The sequence below is a fragment of the Amphiprion ocellaris genome, chromosome 22, assembly GCF_022539595.1.
Source record: "Amphiprion ocellaris isolate individual 3 ecotype Okinawa chromosome 22, ASM2253959v1, whole genome shotgun sequence".
NCBI lineage: Eukaryota > Metazoa > Chordata > Actinopteri > Pomacentridae > Amphiprion > Amphiprion ocellaris.
Genome location: NC_072787.1, coordinates 16,298,774 through 16,317,515, shown reverse-complemented (window position 1 = coordinate 16,317,515; position 18,742 = coordinate 16,298,774). Strand labels below are relative to the sequence as shown.

Genomic DNA, 18,742 nt, shown 5'->3' with positions numbered 1-18,742 from the left:
CCCTGCACACTGAAAGCATTAACCCCATAAGACAAAGGTCACCGATCACATACACTGACACACACAGATGAGGAAGCCTCATTAATGCATAAGAACTTCGTGTGGTGGAATTAAATACATACGATGAGATTTATATTGCACCACAACATTTAAATATCAGTTTAATTACATATTTTAAAGGGTCCAAAGCTGTAGTTCAGTGTTAACCGACAGATGTTGACTTGCCCAGTATCTGAGCTAAACCTACAGTACAAATGGTGAATTTTGATCATACTCAAAATATTTGCAAATATACAGACCTCAAATTAGGCACCCTTTATGAAGGATTCAAAACTGCAATCAATAATGTTTTGTAGGCCAAATGAAATCCATTATAAAATGCAAGACTGTCAAAAATCTCATCGGTGTCTACATTTAGCTTATCAGGTAGATCTCTGCTGCAGAGAACCGCTACTGACATCCATTTTTTTTTAACAATTTACTGCAGATTTAACAAACATTTTTTAAAGTGTTAACATTTACAAAAATCGCTAACATTTGCTGTTGGCTTATCAGGTGATAAACCTTTGCCATGGAAATTATCTAACTGGTATTTAGCGATCTGCCCTGGACCTTGGTAACCTCATGTGCCAGATGGTTTGTTCCAAATTTGAATAGTCGACCTGGGAAACTGTTTACTTGACATGTGATTGAACCATCTGTCTGTCAAAGACTAGCTCCCACCTAAAACATGTCCATAGCTGTCAGTAGCTCCTCACAGGACGCTGGACGGTCTGTCCAGCTGTGGACTGGCTGCAAGCAAACAGTTTGAATCCTGGCAACACGCTGTTTCTCGTGATTTCGCAAATCTCATGAGAACCCAGCTGCCTTGCAAGGTAAAAATCTTGGAGCTGTAAATCCAACCCCACAAAATGCAGCAACACTCATGCCTAAAGTTCCATCAGACCTCGTTAGTTCTCTGCTATCGATTTAGCAACTGAATATTTTAGCATTTCTGTCCGTGCTGACTCACAGTCCTGGTTTGCTTTCTCTTTGATTCAATTCAATTATTACTCTGGAGGGTTGCAAATTAGTTCCTGAATGAGTCCAAAGAATACTGCATGTGCCAAAACCGCAAAATTAAAAAAAAAAAAACTGATGAATCCTTTTTTGGGTTGAAGCAAGCTATGCCATCCATGGATTCATTATTTTGCTGAGGACTTCAATACACGCTGGGGAAAACTCTTGGCAATGACTGACTTTTTGTCTTGGACTCCTGATGCAGAGACAATAACACTTATTGCCGCAGACTGGATGGCGTATCAGAGAGTGAGACATTGCTAACCTTTAGTTTGTTAATGACTTTATCACTGACTCATCAAGAAAATTAGAGCAGCATCTCCTTCCAAAACACAGTGTAATGTCCTGGGTAACACCGTTATTGTTTCTGGGAGTAAAACTTTCTGCAGTAAAAAAAATTCCTGCAGCACAAGTGGCATTTAATTTACTTCTATAATATTGAAGTGGAAGATAGATATGTTTGAAAGTTGGCCAAATATAAGCAAAAGTATCTGCATGGCTCGATTTAAAGTGGGAAAAAGCATCTAAGCGTCCTTCAAATTTGTAAGTTTCTAGTGTTGGACACTGAATCAGCTCCAATTGGCTCCAAAGCTGGCCTCAGATGCCTTGATGTCATTCCTCACTCCTCCATTTTGAGAGCGTCTACATTTTTCCCGCTCCGAACAAGCAGGTGGGAGCGCGAGAGAAGGCAGAGTGAGCTTGGAAGGGCGTCGAATGGGTGGGGAGAGTTACTGTGGTGAGACAGCCTATACTTGGGTCTGATTCTTACTCCACCCCCTCCTGCACCACCACCCTACACAAACAGAGCTTTCCTTTCTCCCCGGGACACAAACAACATTTCTGAGCGCTGACTGCTGAAGGAGGCCCAGCAAACACACATACATGTAGCATATGTTCACACGTTTAGGCAAAGGGCCACGTGTACGGTGATCGACAAACAGAAACTTTTTTTTTTTCCCCCTTTCAGTGTCCTTGCTCAGGAATGTGTCCGAGAGTTGGCTCGCCTTGCACAGTAATGCAACTTTAGCCGGCCCAGAGAATAACAGCGAAAGGTTAAAGTGCAGCATTTGCCATTAAAAAAGCCGCATAAACAAGCTGAATCAGTCAAATAATGCACGAAAGCACCCACATGGAGAAGATTTAGTAACAAATACACTAACTAAAAGCTAGGTAAAGAGCAATTCATACAATTGGTTTTATCTAGCGCAAAAATGCTCCCTGGAGAGTTGGAGATAGAAGGCCTTATCTGTAGCCTCTTCAGAGCAGGTGCACATTATTTGCCCACTGAATACACTTCATTCGATTCAGCATCTCCGCTTGATCTCAGAGCCGTGAAAAAAGGCCCTTTAAGCGAGTGCATGTGTCAGTGCTCCCGCTGAACGTTAGGTAACAGCAGCAGAGAGCTCGCTCGTCAATCAGAGCCGACCGAGCCCCGGCGCTCTGTCACATGTTCAGGCCCAACCACTAACAAGGCCGGAAGAGGGAGAAAACGCAGGAAATTCTCAGCATTCCTGACAGGAAGAGATAATCACCCCGTGACCCACAGCGTGGAATGATGCCAGGCTCTGAGAGCGAATATGATCCCCCGGCTTAGCTCCAGACTTTTGAGGTGGCCTCCTTTACTGTAGCTCTAAAGGCGCAAAAAAATATGCAAGCAGTCAAAAAAAAACAACATGCCAGATTTAAATTATGACGGGTTGAGCTGCTGGTTCTCCATTTACAGCGCAAAGTTTTAGGACACGCATCATGTGTCCAGGTGAAGGTTAATTCAGGTTTATTATAGCTTTTTTTAAGACTAGTTTTTGCCATCACTTCTGTTAATGAGCCTTGTACTCACCATGTTCACAGCTGAGATCTGAGAACATGAAAACATCGCTACAACAAAGTCCAGTTGGACAAAGAAACACTTGTAGTCTTCTTTTTGGAAGAGCATTCTCAGATCGCAGCTATTAATTGGCCATTACTCAGTATTAATAAATATAAGGGTTTTTTTTCTTTCATATAGGAATTTCTGGTCACCATCACCAAAATGATAAGAACAGGCAATTAAAATAGAATTTCAAGTTTTTAACCATGTTCGTAAAAAGCACAATAGACAGTTTTTGTTTTTCAAATGGTCAGAAATAATAGAAAAATGACTTTTCTTTTGAAAATAAGTTACTTATTACTGATCGTGCCTAATGTCATGCATCGTCATAGTAGCCCAGATATCCTGTGTACTCACTCAACAATAATCGCATTACTTAAACTCACCAGCAAAGCAGTAGAGTTATTTGTTACATTACTTTCTCCTTTACTTGTGTTACTCATCTCTTCTCTGTAAAAGGAACCTTTAAGCAACTTAAGAGCCTCCACACCCACAGACCATTAGCTCAGCCCATCTGACCGACGGCCTCCATCCCATCCTCAAAGGTACTGGTGACTAATAAGACATATAATGGGAGTTACAAAACTTTTGAGCTAGCAGAGGGTGTATTTTTTCCCTCTTCTGGTACAAGCTACAACCACGCCACCACAGCTCCAGCCCTTATACCAAGCTGATGTACCCTCATTAGCAGATCAAACTTGATATCAAACCTTCAACAGACTGCTGAAATCAATAGTAGGAATTAGTAGCAAGTGTAAATACAGACAGCGTATTCCAGATTCCTTGTACCTTATACCATTATAAGGCCTTTTATACCTAAATCATTTGGTCCAGACAAGCTGATTTGGATTTTTTTCACTTTAATCTGAACCAAAATTACAGGCATGAAACCTACACAAACCAAACAACTAAACATTGGTCTGAACCAAACCGAATAAGAGTTTGGTTTGTGTGAAAACAGTTTTTGGATGGTTCAAACTTTTGGACCAATTCCAAGAAGTTACAGGCTCTTGACAGAACCGGAAATAGCAAATATGAGGCACGGTAGCACACAACAAGAAGAGCAGACCAAGTGAAAATATGGTCCAATGCCATCATCAAAAGTAAAGTGGAAAAAAAAATAAATAAAAATGCCCCACTGTCAAGCCTGGCAAAAATAACCAAAAATTTAAGAATTCTCCCCCAAAAAACCCAACACTTTCTCGTTATTGTCAGAGGGGACTGGAGACAGAGGATATGAGATGATGAAAGAGCAAAACCACATGAAAATAAAGTAGACAAGGCTGCATGGTGCCATCAGAAAAAGCAGTCAAATGAGAAGGGCAAATTTCCTGACAAACTAGATCGCACTCTGGGCTCTTGTCTACAAACCAGTCAGTTGTGAATCAGTTAAAGGACATGTAGCCCACTGAGGTGACGACTACAGTTCTTCAGAGCGCTCACATAATTGCAGCGTGAAACCAAAACTAGCCGGATCGAATGCAATGTACCAAAAATGGCAACCATAGTCTGACTTTCAGGTGTGAAAAAGTCCCAACAGAATACCGAATGTAAGACAAAAATGGGATAATTTTTCAGTATATTGGTATTAATAGTTCCTGTGTGACAGACTTTGAATTGCAATCCAGTAGCACTTAGTTGCCCGGCGAGGCAGGTAAAGTGTACGGTACCTGGGGGGCATGAAGGTAAATGTGAGAACAGTCTGCATGAATGTGCAGCTTTAATAATTCAGATGGAAAACAGGTTGGTTTTAAATGGCACGGTCAGGTACTTAACATACACCGAAACAAAACAACCACAAGTCAGAGGGACTTCCATGTTGTTGCTGCTATATAACAATAAAAAAAGAAGCCTTCTGACTGTGGCAACGTGACATCAGGGCAAGGAGACACTAAAAATATTTAAAAACCCTCCCATCCCCTCGGGCAGTGGGTACGATTTCACAGATTATTTCCCACCTCCCCTCTCTGAGATTTTGAGAGTGGGGTGTTTGCATTGAAAGTGGGACCAGCTGTCTAGAAGTTACGTAACTCCATGCGAGATAAAATACTTATTCGCCTGCAGCCAAAATGAAGAGCAGGACTCTCTCACACACACACACACTCACACACTCACACACACCGGCAGGTAATCCACTATTCGCCTGCAGCTTGGGATCTAATGTCTCGACTTGACAACATTCAGAGGCAGCACCTGAAGAAGAAGCTGTTTCTGTCCCTGGCTGCCACTAAGAGAAACAGACAGCAGCGAGGGGGGAACTCCTTGTTGTGCACTGTGTCAGCAGAATAACACTGTGGAAGGAATCCCTGCAGAAATACATTATATCTCCAACTGCTAGGGTGCTAAGAAAGGAAACACTTTTATCCTTTTCTTAAGTTAGACACGATAATACATTTATCTCTTCACTAGGTTTATACTGAGCTGTTCATTGTTCTAAATGTCCAAAACTAGTGGCTTGACAACAGGTATCACACTAAAATTGACATTTCTGCCTGATTGAGTATCAAATTACAGCTGCATGAAACAGCAATAGTCCATCTGCTAGTCTGCGGATTTCAAATGGAAAAAACTGAATAACTATTAGATTGACTGCAATAAACTGCTGCATAAAAATTTATGTCATCCACACTGATTTTTCTAGTCTGATCGAGTGTCAAATTACTGTTGCATAAAACAGCAAAAGTAAATCTTTTGGTCTTTGGTTTTCAGATGAAATAACTCAATAACTACTCAGTGGATTGCCATAAAATTCTGCACAGAAATTCATATCATCCTCAAATTAAATTAAGATGACTGCAGTGATCCTTGACTTTTTCTTTGGTGCCATCATCAGATCAAACTTCTAATATGTCCAAAACTTTGATTTATGATCAAAAATGATAATATTCAAGCTACATTTTCTGTTTAATCCTAATTAGCAAATGCCAATATCCTAAACTACAGCAAGGGAATATGACAAGCATTATATTGCTTGACTTTGGTTAGTTCACTGTCTTGCTCAACCACACTTGGAGCCACTGCTTAAAACTCCAATTACTTCATTATCAGCAAACTGATCAGTCAACAAACTGTTAAACCTCTCCTCAAGAATCCCAAAACACAGAATTACAAAGAATAACTTCTGGCACTGCTCATTAAAAACAGATATTTTTTTTCCACGCAAGAGAACATCCCACCAAGAGGGGTGATGACGACTGCAACAGATCAGCTTCCAAAACAATATTTACACCAAAGAGCATCTGCTTCACGATGCACTTGAACATGTGTTTGCTTAGTCTCACACACAGCAAATCCAGACAGCTGAGCGGAGTTGGGTAGCATCGGATGAGCTGACAGTTGTGCGTGTCACTCTGCTCACTGTGCCGAGGTCCTTGGTGGGTTATGTGTGAGGCCATCAAGGCAATAATAGCACAGTATGATAAAATAAACTCCCATTAAGCCTCCTTTACTTCCCCACACAGGCATCTGAGGCCGGGGTGAAAATTACAGCCTGTGGAGGTACGGTACACTCAGTTCCAGCAGATTCCTCTAGTCGCACCGACTGACCCTCAGCTGCCCCTCTGGCTTTATTTCCCTACTTATCTGAGAGGATTTATATATACATATGCATCCTACATCACCTTATGTAACTGGCATTACTCAATAACCCACATGCATTTGAATAAGTCAAGACATTTGCGGTGATTTACACACATATATCATTCGATCGGCGCCCGTGTCATGCGAGGTACTAATTCTGCCTGCTGTGAACTCTGACACAGAGACGTGGGCGAGTCTGCCCCTGCTTTTCCTGTCTCTGCTGTGGAGCTGCATAGGAGCTGCGGTGCCGCTGCCAGCCTGCCTTGCCTTGCAGACCCGGGGGGGATGAGGGCTGCTGCTTCTCGAGCGCTCAGCGAAATGAAGGAGATGACAAGAGCGGGGGAATTAACCCACTGAGAGCTCAGGGAGAAATAATGAGGGAGATCTGACTATTGTGCTGGAGTTACGCAACCGGCAGCAACACAGCCCACGTTGTTTGGGGCTGCGGTGGTTTTTATTATTTATATATCTTTTTATATTCTCATCCACAACCTGCGTGCGGCAAGCCAGAGGCTCAGCGACTGATGGGAAATCCTCCTTTGCCTGTGTGTTGGTTCAAAACAAACAGCAGAAGATCTAATGTCAGATATAATTAAAGGCCTCGTGTGGAGGCTCCGCTTGAACGTGGACGTGCTCGTGCACTTGGCGACCTCGGAGTGGGAGATGCTGCCCATGGAGCTGTAAGAATTGATCCTGGAGGATGATCCAGAGAGCCGGACTTAAAGGGATGCTTTAACAATTACAGAAAATTGGAGCATTAACAAGAGACAGGTTAAAATCAAAGCTGACTGAGTCGAATCAGCGGATCCTTGTATCTTTCAAACTCCACATCAGTAGTCCATGATGCAGGCTTTATGTTAGTCTGAGATTACTCCAATGACATCACCGTGACATCAGCAGCATTACTTTTTTCAAAAACCTCCTCCAGAGACAATGAAGACGTTATACAACGGCTCCCTATGACGGGTTAATTCAAATCTGTGACGTGCCCCTTTAAGTTTCGCCCTGAGTAGAATTCCCACATGAATAAGTGGGCACTGAAACCACAAATTGCACTTTTTTGCAGTAAATCTCATTTATGCACATTAAAACGCTGCTTGTTATGAATGGAAAGGAAGTAAACAAGTAGGTCATGTATTTGTGAGTGTGTTGGTGTGAGCAGTCCTGCCACACTTTCCCATGCCTGTGCTCTCAGAGAGGCATTCATCTCCACATTTCCACACACAGCATGTCCTACTTAGAGGCCCTGGAGAGTTACAGTTAAACAGTATTCACCTTTACCTGTGGAGGATGAGAAAAACGCCTCTTTGTATCTGTTGCAGCCTCTTTGTGTGCGTATTTGCGCGTCCTCCGCTCATCTGTTAAAAATGCATAAACCGTTTATGCTCCTCTGTCAAATATGGCACAAACTGGAACGCGGCATAATTCAAGAAGGGTGACAGAAAATCATTACGGACAAAACACGATCTCCCTTCTCGATAGCCAATTACTGGTGATGAATGCCAGCCAGAAGAGGGCAAAATATGCAGAAAGGCCATCCCCTTGTCAAACCTAGGCTGGATGCCTGACTGCAGCACAGATGCTTCCTCTTCCTGACTCTCACACACATGCACAGCAGCACACACTCGCCGTCTTCCTTGACCCCTACCTATCTCTGACTGTATTGATCTGTTTTGACAATGTCCGTTTGTCTGAATGGATGCTCAATTAATCCTAGCTTGTGGCCTGTCCGAGCCCAAACTCAACAGTCCCGTCCTATTAGCCTTTAGAGCAGCAGGCCGCGTGGCCAGAAGTCCTTCTCCTCTGAAGGGATTGTGGCTTCTGGAGCATTAATAATAGTCTTCAGTCATTCACAGCCAATACGCCGATGTGTCAAAGTACACAGAAAAAACAGAGTGATGTAACCCCACAACAATACTGTGCATTTAAACCGAAGCATGACAGGAATGCACCAGGAGAAGCAGAGTGTCAGTCGTTTGTCTTCTGTAGTTAATTAGAAGAAGTTTGAAGTTTGACGGGTCGAAAGTCACTGTCGGCTGCAGGCAATTTAACCAAAAGTTGAAAACAGACACTCTACACTGCTATGCACTGGGATTAACTGGAGTTTTGTTTGGATGGAGTTCTTCTGTGATCTAAAATTTTCTCATTCAGATCAATACAAACTACATTATCACAGCGCAACCAATCGCTGCTCAGGATGGAAGTCGACTGGGCAGAGTGTCATTTTATACAGAATTTAATTGAAATCCTACTGTAACAGTCTCTTCAAAGCCCGTGCCGTACATTTTGAAGCAGTGCTTACTCCAAAACAAGCAACCGCAGCATCTGAGCTGCGCTTGAGGCCACATTCGAACATAAAACTTCCCCACAGTGCTGTCAAACATACGGGCCAAAGCACACAGACATAAAAAGAGGCCCAGAAAACCCAAACGTGGCTGTGCAGAAGAACCAACTAACAGGATAACAAACTTCACTGAGGGCAGAGAAATGCAGAATTTTTGAAGTGCACATCTTCTCCCTGAAAAAGTAATTTTATGAGGAAAGAAACACAAATAATCATACATGAACTTGAATCCGTGCAGCGCTTTTAGCTTAAACAACAAAGCTTAAAATGCATTAACCTCGGTCCAATACAAACACACCGTCAAATCTTAGATCTTGTAACTCAGGAATGAAAATATTGGATGCAGAAACACGAACACATCCTCATGTGACTGTCAAGACTTGCAGAACTTGTTCAACGACACGATTAAATGTGACACTGCAAAAACTAATAATGAAAGCTGAAACAGTTTTGAAACAAAAACAAGTAATGCAGCAGCAGTGGTGAAATGTACCTTCATTTATGTAGTTTTATGTTATACTACTTTTCTTGATACAAGGCTTCAACTTGTATGTTTTTTTTCAGGCAGGGCAGCAATATCAATTATTAGCAATCAGTGAGAACCGACATTCATTTGGAGGAAGTATGAAAATCTTAAGAGTTAATTTAAAGAATAAGCCTAGGAAAAATTAATATCCAAAGTTTATTTTGTGTCGTTTCATAACACTTTCTCTTCATTGTTGTATGTCTTTCAGGCTAAACCCTATTCAAATGGTCCAAAATACATATATTTTCATTTTTTAAAAAGTACAACTGGAATTTTTAACAAATATTACTCAAAAACGGGTGAACATTGCCTTAGTTTGGGACTATTTTCAACTGTGCATGAACACATAAGTGGAACTCGTGTATATTTATAGCAGCAGGACAGTGTGTGTGTCGCTGACTCAAAATAAACTCCAGTGCGCATGTTTATCATGATGAAATAACATGTCACTTATGTAATCGCATCGCTTTATATTGGAGCTATATAGGAAATGAGACATATCACGTCTTTTCATGAGATTTCTTGGCTGTAAGAAAATGCATATTTCAATACTTGTTAATGCTGCTATTTGTAATAGTAAGAGATCTGTGATAAGTGATCCTAGGTAAAAGCAAATCTACAAATCTGGCTTTTGCGTAACTGTCCTGCAGATCAGACAGAAACTTTTACAATCTTTGCGGCTTTAAGCGCAGATTTCAGTGTACTAAAAGAGTTTCTATGGATGCTAGGGCTCTACCGGAGACACATATACGGCACATCAACAATACAAGATTTATGAACAAGTAAAAAGGATGTTACTACTCTATTCTGAGCTGGAAGCTAGTCAAGGACTTTCTGAGCAGGCATAGAAGAACTCTTCTCTTTCTTCCAGTTCCATCTGCATTCTGAGTGAAGGTTTAAGTCTTCACAGTCATCAAGTGTAGGTGTGAAGAAAGAGTCAACCCACACTAGTTCTCCCTGTGGCCTCTCTTAGGATGGATTGCAGTGCGATTGCATCTCCTCTACTGAGTCTCATAATCCATAGATCTACAGGCTGCTTCATAATTAAGTGCCACTTTGCTGATTTCTAACTTGAATCTTTAGTGTGAGCGGAAATGTGAAAATCAAGACATAAATCTTCCTAATGCCTACTGTGTCACAGGAGATAATCTGAACTGGCTCTGGAAAAAACTCCAGCCAGCCACATGTAAAAAATAGCCAGCTTTTAAAATAAGATGCACAAGGAAGACTACTCTGCTAGTCTCTATGTAAGATTTTAGAATTATCTACCAACAGGTAACATTCAAGATCAACTTAACATAGTAGGATGTAGCCTTATTTTATCACTTAGGTTGAAAAATTTTGCTTTTTAGTGAAGGAATCTTGGATTTAGGTAGAATTTGTACAGGCAGGCGCTGGAGATTAGCTCAGCTTAGTCAGATTGCATTGAAGTATATGAGAAAATGACCCCACTTCTTCACTTGATCTATTGCTTCAGTGAACATTTTCTGCATCAACAGCAATAAGAAAATAGTTTGCTAGAATGTTAGTTTCCCCTAAATGAATTAGATGCAAATTGCAATGGAAACACATAACAAAGATGCAAAACTCACGTGCATGACCCACCACCTTCATCTGAGCAGCACGGTATCAGACGGTTTGTACGATTCCATGTTTTACTTGCTTTCTGTATTGAGCGTGTATCAAGGTGAGATCATTCATTTACTCCTAGATATTTGTGTATATGCGTGTCCATGTATGTATTTGTGTGTTTTTCATTGTTGTGTTACCATCAGAATCAGTCCAGGCCTAGGGGACATCACAATTGCTGCATCCATCTTTTATATAAAGTATGTGGATGTAACTTTGTATATAACAGACGGACATAAGAGTATTCACTATTTTTCATCTCCTAATCATCTGTCAGCAAGAAAGGTATGACGCAGAAACATTAGCTCCCCTGATAGCATCATCAATATGTTGTTTTTTTCTCTTGACAATACTTTTTCCTTTATAATGAAGCCACTGATTAGAAATGTCATGCTAATGAGATCATAAGCTCCTTTTTAAGCATCATTTCCAGAGACGGATACATAAACAAACACCAATGGGAGCCGCTATTGGTGACTTGTGACTATCTGTGCTTTATGAGCTCATACATAATAAGAACTAAGTGATTACTGATAATGCTAAACAACAAGGACATACAACAGTATATTTATTTGCTGCTTACACACGTATAAACACAACACTGCCTCTTGTTGGCCTGAACGAATTATAAAACACATCAATTAATACATTAATCTCCCTTCTTCCGCTTCAGGCGTGTTCATCCGAATGCTGACACACGGGCCGATCCCACACTCCCAGTTAACAAGATTATCAGTCAAAGAGCTTAAGCTTGGAAGCAAAACATTCCAACTCTTCCCAATGAGCTGCCCAGTATGGTGTTGGACTAAAGTAATGAAGATGCTGTGGGAAACATCGAACACTCCAACACTTCCCTGGAGGTGCCGATAATCAGCTTTTCGGAGCGGCATCGGCTGAAATAGGCTCATAAATCTGTAATAAGGACCTACACTTCAGAGCACCCAGTCCAGCTTTTTCCTCTCCTTCGTCCTCTCAGTCAAAATGATGCACTGAATATTGACTTGGCTGTACGCACACGGCAGCCCAATGCGACTCTCAAGAGAGGTGGAAGCCTGTGATCGAGCAAAGGACTGCCCTCCTCTACCCAACACTTGAGCCCGGTCATGACAGCAGAGCGCTGTACGCAGCAGAGTGGCAGCTCGTGCCAGCGACTCCACGGCAGCCAGAACTCACAGAAGCTTCCCCCTCCGCTAGCCGGGCTGCAAACACACCCCTGCAGGTGTGGTCCACACATCATAAACACTTTATTAATGTACAGCGGCGTGTTCCAGGAATAACCTCAAAAGCCAAGTGTGCATGAAATCACAGGCCTTTCTCCAGATTAATATATAATCACAGCTTCAGTATTTCTTTTTTTCTTTCTGGCGAAAATTTCTAACCAAGAGGACTTAGACGGAATCGCATTTTAACAAGCCATTAGTGTGCATAAATCCCAGCATCTGCCGCTCCTCCTTGTCTGTGCTTCTTCTCAAATTATGCATTCCTTCCACTTCACATGGAGCACAGCAGAAGAAGCACCTCAACCACCGAGTTTTTCACAAGGCTGAAGGTTTAAAGTTCTCACTCGCAGTAAAGTGTCTAAACTGTGAGCAGTTATTGCAGGACAGGATGACATTATGTCTGTCCTTGAATGCATCTTACTCAGCCACAGTGAGGAAAGCCACACTAGCAATGAGGAAAATAATCATTTGCGTTTCTTGTTTTCCCAAGAAAGTGATTTTTAAAAAAAGCAAACAGTTATTTCAAAGAATCCCGGGTGAATTCAATAAATACACTCAGCAACGCATGTGAAAGAGGCAATGTTGACTGAAACACATACAGCTCCATTCCCGTGTGACACCACATCAGACTTCACAATGTTCAAGATATACAACACAAATTAAAGCAAATTCCAATCATTGCTGGAAGATTGTGGTTTTGGCCAAAGTGTCACTCAGACTGCAGGAGTGAAGAGCTAAACTGGGATTTGACATAATCTCATTAAGGTAAACGGCTCGTCCATTGACACCTGCTTTACTCTGAAGCTATCGAAGCAAAGCCTGAGTGATTTTGCAAAGCAAGACTGAGGCTGGTCGGCCTGCGACTCCCCTCCCCTGTTGTCAGTCCAGTCATTACATTTCATTGCATCAGATCCTGAGAAATAAACGGCTGCCAAATGAAAAGCGCAATTTGGGTTTGGAGAGAAGAAACCCTGACTGCCGTGTGCTTGTGTGCTGATTCCTGTGAAAAATCTAGCCTTAAATGAGTATAACATTGCTGCTTTATCACAGTAGAAACCTACACTATGATACAACAAACAGCCTGGGTGTCCTCCATGTGAACTACCTGATACCACATGTGCCCAAAACTGGTTTTACAGTGCGACTGACAAGCTCTGTGTGAAGAAATAAACCAGCCACATTATGATTCCAAATCTGACCTCATTTATATTCCTTCATAATGCATAAAGATATAATCAGCACCTGACCAAATGTCTAAAAAAAATGGCTCTAATGAGTTACTACGTCTTTGCTTGGAATGAAACTGATAGGACTCCCAAAATAGCCAGCCTGTGCTCTGAAATATTCAGCATGTGTGTGTGTGTGTGTGTGTGTGTGTGTGTGTGTGTGTGTGTGTCTGTGTGTGATCATTTGTGGCTTCAGTGCAGCCCAAGCAGGTCACAGAGTAACTTTCCTGGACAACAAGTGCTGTTTGCTGTCTGTTTTGACAGCCGGGAGTGAAGGGCAGCGACTCTGTTCAGGAAGCTCCCTGGTGATAGTTTGTGTGTGTGACGGCAGCCGGTTGAGGAGTCTCAGTGTGTGTACGTGCATGTTGTGCGTGTGTGCATTTGTGTGTGTTGTGTTCTCGCTGGTCAGCCGCTGACCCTGGATTTTATCCTGCCAGATTAATTGTCAGATTCCACATGTCATCTGGGATTTACTGTTCAAGACAAGCAGGATGTTACAGACAAGAAAAGTGTGGGAAGTCTGCGCATTAAAAAGCGCTCAAAGGGAAGGGAGCAGTGGTTTGATTTAGTTTTTATTTCGTCAAACAAATTTCTTGGTTACTTCTCTCTGCTGGGGCACAGTCGCTGATGATGAATGTTTGCTTTTGTTTTGATGGATTTGTTTATGGTGGATTATAATTATCAAGGTGGCAGCAGTAAGCTGCTGATGGGGAAAACAATATTGGAAATATGTAGCAAGCACATAAATCACAATCGATCTGGTCGACATGCAAGTCAGTCTTAGAGCGATATCAAACAGATTCTTAAGATAAAGCTCATGTCAAATGCAAATATATCAACTTTCAAGTGAATTGTCAAAGCAAGCAAGTCCAGATTGTCTCAATTATGACTTAATTTTTACGACCGCTGGCTTGGGAGGTCTGTGAGTCACTCATGTATGTCAGTGTTGCTCAGTGGTGGGTGATGCAGGAAGGTGACCTTTTCTCCAACAGAGCACTGGGTGTAGCGGGAAGCTGTGGTCCCTCTGGCCTCCAGGCTCCCTGTGGCTCAGTAAGATGGGTGCTGGCAGCTCATCTGCCACCTCAACTCATCTACCGCCTCCCCCATGTGTGCATCCCAAACCCTGATATGCTTGAGTTCTCATTACAACCCACAATCAAATCCACATAAAAATCATTAATTATACCAAAAAAGTGTCCGCGGCCAGCGAGGACTTATGAAAAGCCCCTCTGGAAGTTAATGAAAACTGAGAAACTCCTGACTCATGAGGGGGATTTGTCATTTGTGTCACCGCCACATGGAGAAACGGCGACTCTTGCGCAAAACAACACAGAGAAAATGTGTTTTTGTTCAGCCTCTGTAATCTGCAGAGCAGCTGTTGAGCTGTTGTTTTCAGGCGCTTCTGACACAGCTGGAAGTGGACATTTGGAGCAGCGTGGACGATGACTGTTTTATTATCATCGGGCATTGCAAAAAGGAGCTGCTGATGCTGGTATATTTCAAAACTGCATTGCTTCGCAGTGACGCTTTCATACTAAAATTGAGAAAATGTGCAGAATATACACTGATATTAGTGACTTTTGGGTTGGCAAATGTATAAAAATACTGAGAAAGGGACTCCCGCATGTCGAATTCCTGCATGTTGATTTGACGCCTGATCTTTGGTTGCATTTGTTATTAGTGGTATGCCAGGCATTTTACAGTATCAGTGGTACATGCAGGGATGTCGACAGTGCAAGGAGAAGGAGTGGAGTACCCGCCCCCTGTAGTAAACCCTGCTCACTCCACACTGCTGAGGAAATTGCACATGTTTTAAGTAGCAAAAAAAAAAAAGCTAAATATTTAGTAAAAATGCCCTCATTTGGCTGCAGAAATAAAGCCACTGGCAGTAAAGTTGCATTGCAAGCTCAACAGCACAGATCTCTCCAGGCTGGCTGAGGGATCTGGCTCTTAATGTTTCCCTGCTTCAGCTGAACAATGGAGGTTTGCCGTCGATACTCTGCCTTTTTGCTTATTACAGTCCGGAGCCCAGAATCCAATGCAGAATAAACACCGAGCAATCTAGCTGCAACCAAAATAGAATTCAAAGCATGTCAAAAAAAATTTTTAAAAACCGAAGCAAACCGTGCGTGACATTTGTGCGCGCCTTACCTTTATCTTGACTTGAAGAAATGCTCTCCTCCTCTTTCGGATTTGCAACCTGTGTTATGATGGACGTGTTGTCCATGGAAACGAGATGTTATGCACCTTCGGCTACACCGTTTTATTCCTTGGCAAACATTACCAAGCGCACTACAGTCCCCTGGCTGTGCACAGGCTACAGCGTCCGATGTTTGCACCATTAAAATCCCCGTTTTTTTTTGTTTTTTTTTATTCGAAGCGAGCAGCGCGATCTCGCCCTCCTCCTCCGGAGCTTCACAAACGGGACGAAATGTCAGTGAAGGAGGAGAAGCGGTGCGATGTGGGGTGACAGTCCGCTGTGCAAGGAGGCAAACAAAGCGTCAGCCCTGCATCGAAGCCGTGTGTGTCCGCTGTGGCTGTTTGCAGGCAGCATAACCCCCGCCTTCTGCTGCTGCTGCTGCTGCTGCTGCTGCTGCTGCTGCTGCTGCTGCTGCTGCTGCTGCTGCTGCTGCTGCTGCTACTGTACGCTCCGGATCCAGTCCACACACAATATCAACTGCGTGATACGGTTACAGTGTTTACCCAGAGATGGCGACCGTCCTCCTGCTGCCACAGGGCCATGCAGGCTCACTACGCCTTACACATTTGTATTATGCTTTGCAGTCCAGGCAGAAAAAAAAAAAAAAAAAAACAACCTCTCAGTCCGCCCACCACTCACTGTTTGTTGTTCTTTCGTATCCTTAAAGCTGAGGGAAAACACTCCACACTCACAATAAAAGAGCAGGATGTTTTTGTTTTGAATGTTTTTGCAACATTATCCGTGAAATTAATTGGAAAGTTAACAATACAGATATGAGAAATGCAGTTTCCTTACACTCAGATTTTTATTGCAATTGTTTATTTCCCCACTTGATTACATTAAAGCTACTTTAAAGCCTTTCAATGCCAGGAATTTAATTCTGGTTGAGATTTCTGGTCAGTTTAATGGATACTTTTACCCTGTGAAATTTCTATGTGGTTACAGGATATAAAACCATAGGATGCTAACACAATTTGACACCCCAAATCTCAGCATGTCTACCCAAGGTAAATTCTTTCAATGTAAAGTTTATGTTTAATGACAGAATATAACGCCTCAGAAGGCTAAAAGACACACAACTCTCACAATGTGGATGCCCCAAATCTGAATGTTTCTACCCTTTAATGAAGTAAGTTCTCTAAATTTAAAATTTGTATGTGATTACAGGATATAAAACCTGAGGATGTTTAAAAACCATGACTGTAAAAACACAGTTTTCACAATCACCCCTTTCAAAGGTAAGTCCTTGCAATGTAAAATTTAAATGTGGTTACAGAATATAAAACCTTAGGGTGCTAAAAGACATAGCAGTAAAAACACAATTTGAGACCCCAAATGTCAGTATTTCTACCCTTTACAAATCACAAAATTCTCTCAATGTAAAGTTTGTGTTTAATGAGAGAATATAAAGCCTCAGAAGGCTAAAAGACACACAACTCTCACAAATCCTAATATTTCTACCCTTTATAAAGATAAATTCTCTCAATGTAAAGTTTATGTTCAGTCACAGAATGTAAAGCCTCAGGAGGTGTAAAGATGTGACTGTGGACATACTTTTCACAATCTGGACACCCAAATCTGAATATTTCTACCCTTTAAAAAAATAAATTCTCTCAATGTAAAATTTATGTTTAGTAACACAATATGAAGCCTCAGAAGGCTAAAAAACACAACTGAACACACAGTTTTCACAGTCTGGACACACAGAATCTGTCCTGTCAGTAACTTCTAGCATATCTATAAAACATTACTTTTTAATAAAGTCATTTCCTGTGACTTTAAAGCCCTAAATTAAGGTGTTTTTTTGGAATGTGGTGCAGACGTACAGTGTTGTGCAAAAGCTTAGGCACATGCTTTATATCCCCATCGATCATGCACCACAATCGGAGCATTGGAGTGTGACTGCGACCCCACACATGCAGCCAGAGTCGGAGGGAGTCCTGCAACAGATGGTGAGGCCCCCACAGAGCCCTGATCTCAACACCATGAAGTCAGTCTGGGATTACATGAGGAAACTGAGGACACTGACTGAGACAGATTAATTCCACAGAAGCACTACGGCAGGAATCCATGCAGCAAACCTGAGACATCATGGCTTTACTTGATCCATACTGCCATCAATAGCATGTTTGTGAGCCAAAACAAACTTTCCTTCTTGAGGTGAATAAACCAACTTTTACAATGCATGCAAAATGAATGCATTTCCTCTTTGATCTTATGTAAATCATGCAGCCCAAACCCATCCTTAGAACTGATACCCCCATCATGCATCAGAGGCCTACACTCTCCACATACACTGATAAACAAACATTATTCATCCTATTTCAGCCTCGATGGACCGTGGAAGAACAACAGGGGAGATAAAGTGGTTTTCTGGCCCATTGCCAGCAGTGACGTGTCTGAGCGTTCGTCCCTCTTCACCTTAGCTGTCACTTTAATGGAGCTGAGGCCCGTCCGGCCCTGAAAGACCCCACCTGAGAGACGAGTGTGTGATGGCATATGGACGAGAGGGAAACAGCCTGTCATCTGCTGATGCTGCTCATAATTAGTATGTAATCTCCCCACCGACACAACGCTGTCAATGAGGGTCAGCGCCACCGTCCCGATGTTTACAATAATGTACGTGTAGAACTGACACCGCAACAAGGGTCCCACAGCCACTCTGCACAATCACAATCTCTTCTCAGCACTCGACAATCGGTCTCAGGTTACTGTCTATCAAGACTGCACTACCACTTGAAATCTGATGACACAGAGCTTGCGTGTAAGCATGGCTGGGTACTTTAGGATTTATAGGTCATCAAAAGAAAACAAAGGAGATTAAGAAATGAGAATTGAGTTTTACAGCAAATATGGCTGTGTGAGAACATGTGGATTGCTTGCACGAGGGAGTTTTGTTGTTGATTTAACATTGCTATCACTGGTAAAAATCTAATTAAAATCAAATCATCTGGACTTGAAGACCATAATGGTACCACTCTGATAAGTTACCCTTTGTTCACTTTCAAAGCAGAATAATGGCTTTATCAATAGTCACTTTATGAAAAAGAACAGCTCCGGAGTTGTGAGAAATCCATCTGCAGCCTTTCTAC

General features: G+C 42.1%; 1 protein-coding gene across 1 annotated transcript in view; it reads right to left on the bottom strand.

The window, feature by feature from the left end:
* The window catches only part of ctdspla (CTD (carboxy-terminal domain, RNA polymerase II, polypeptide A) small phosphatase-like a), a 36,028-nt gene extending 19,824 nt beyond the window's left edge, over window positions 1-16,204 (bottom strand). Inside the window, 1 exon segment of the mRNA XM_055006933.1 lies at window positions 15,602-16,204. Within this exon segment, the coding sequence (XP_054862908.1) occupies window positions 15,602-15,677 (76 nt within the window). The 5' untranslated portion in view covers window positions 15,678-16,204.
* Between the last annotated feature and the right edge of the window lie 2,538 nt (window positions 16,205-18,742).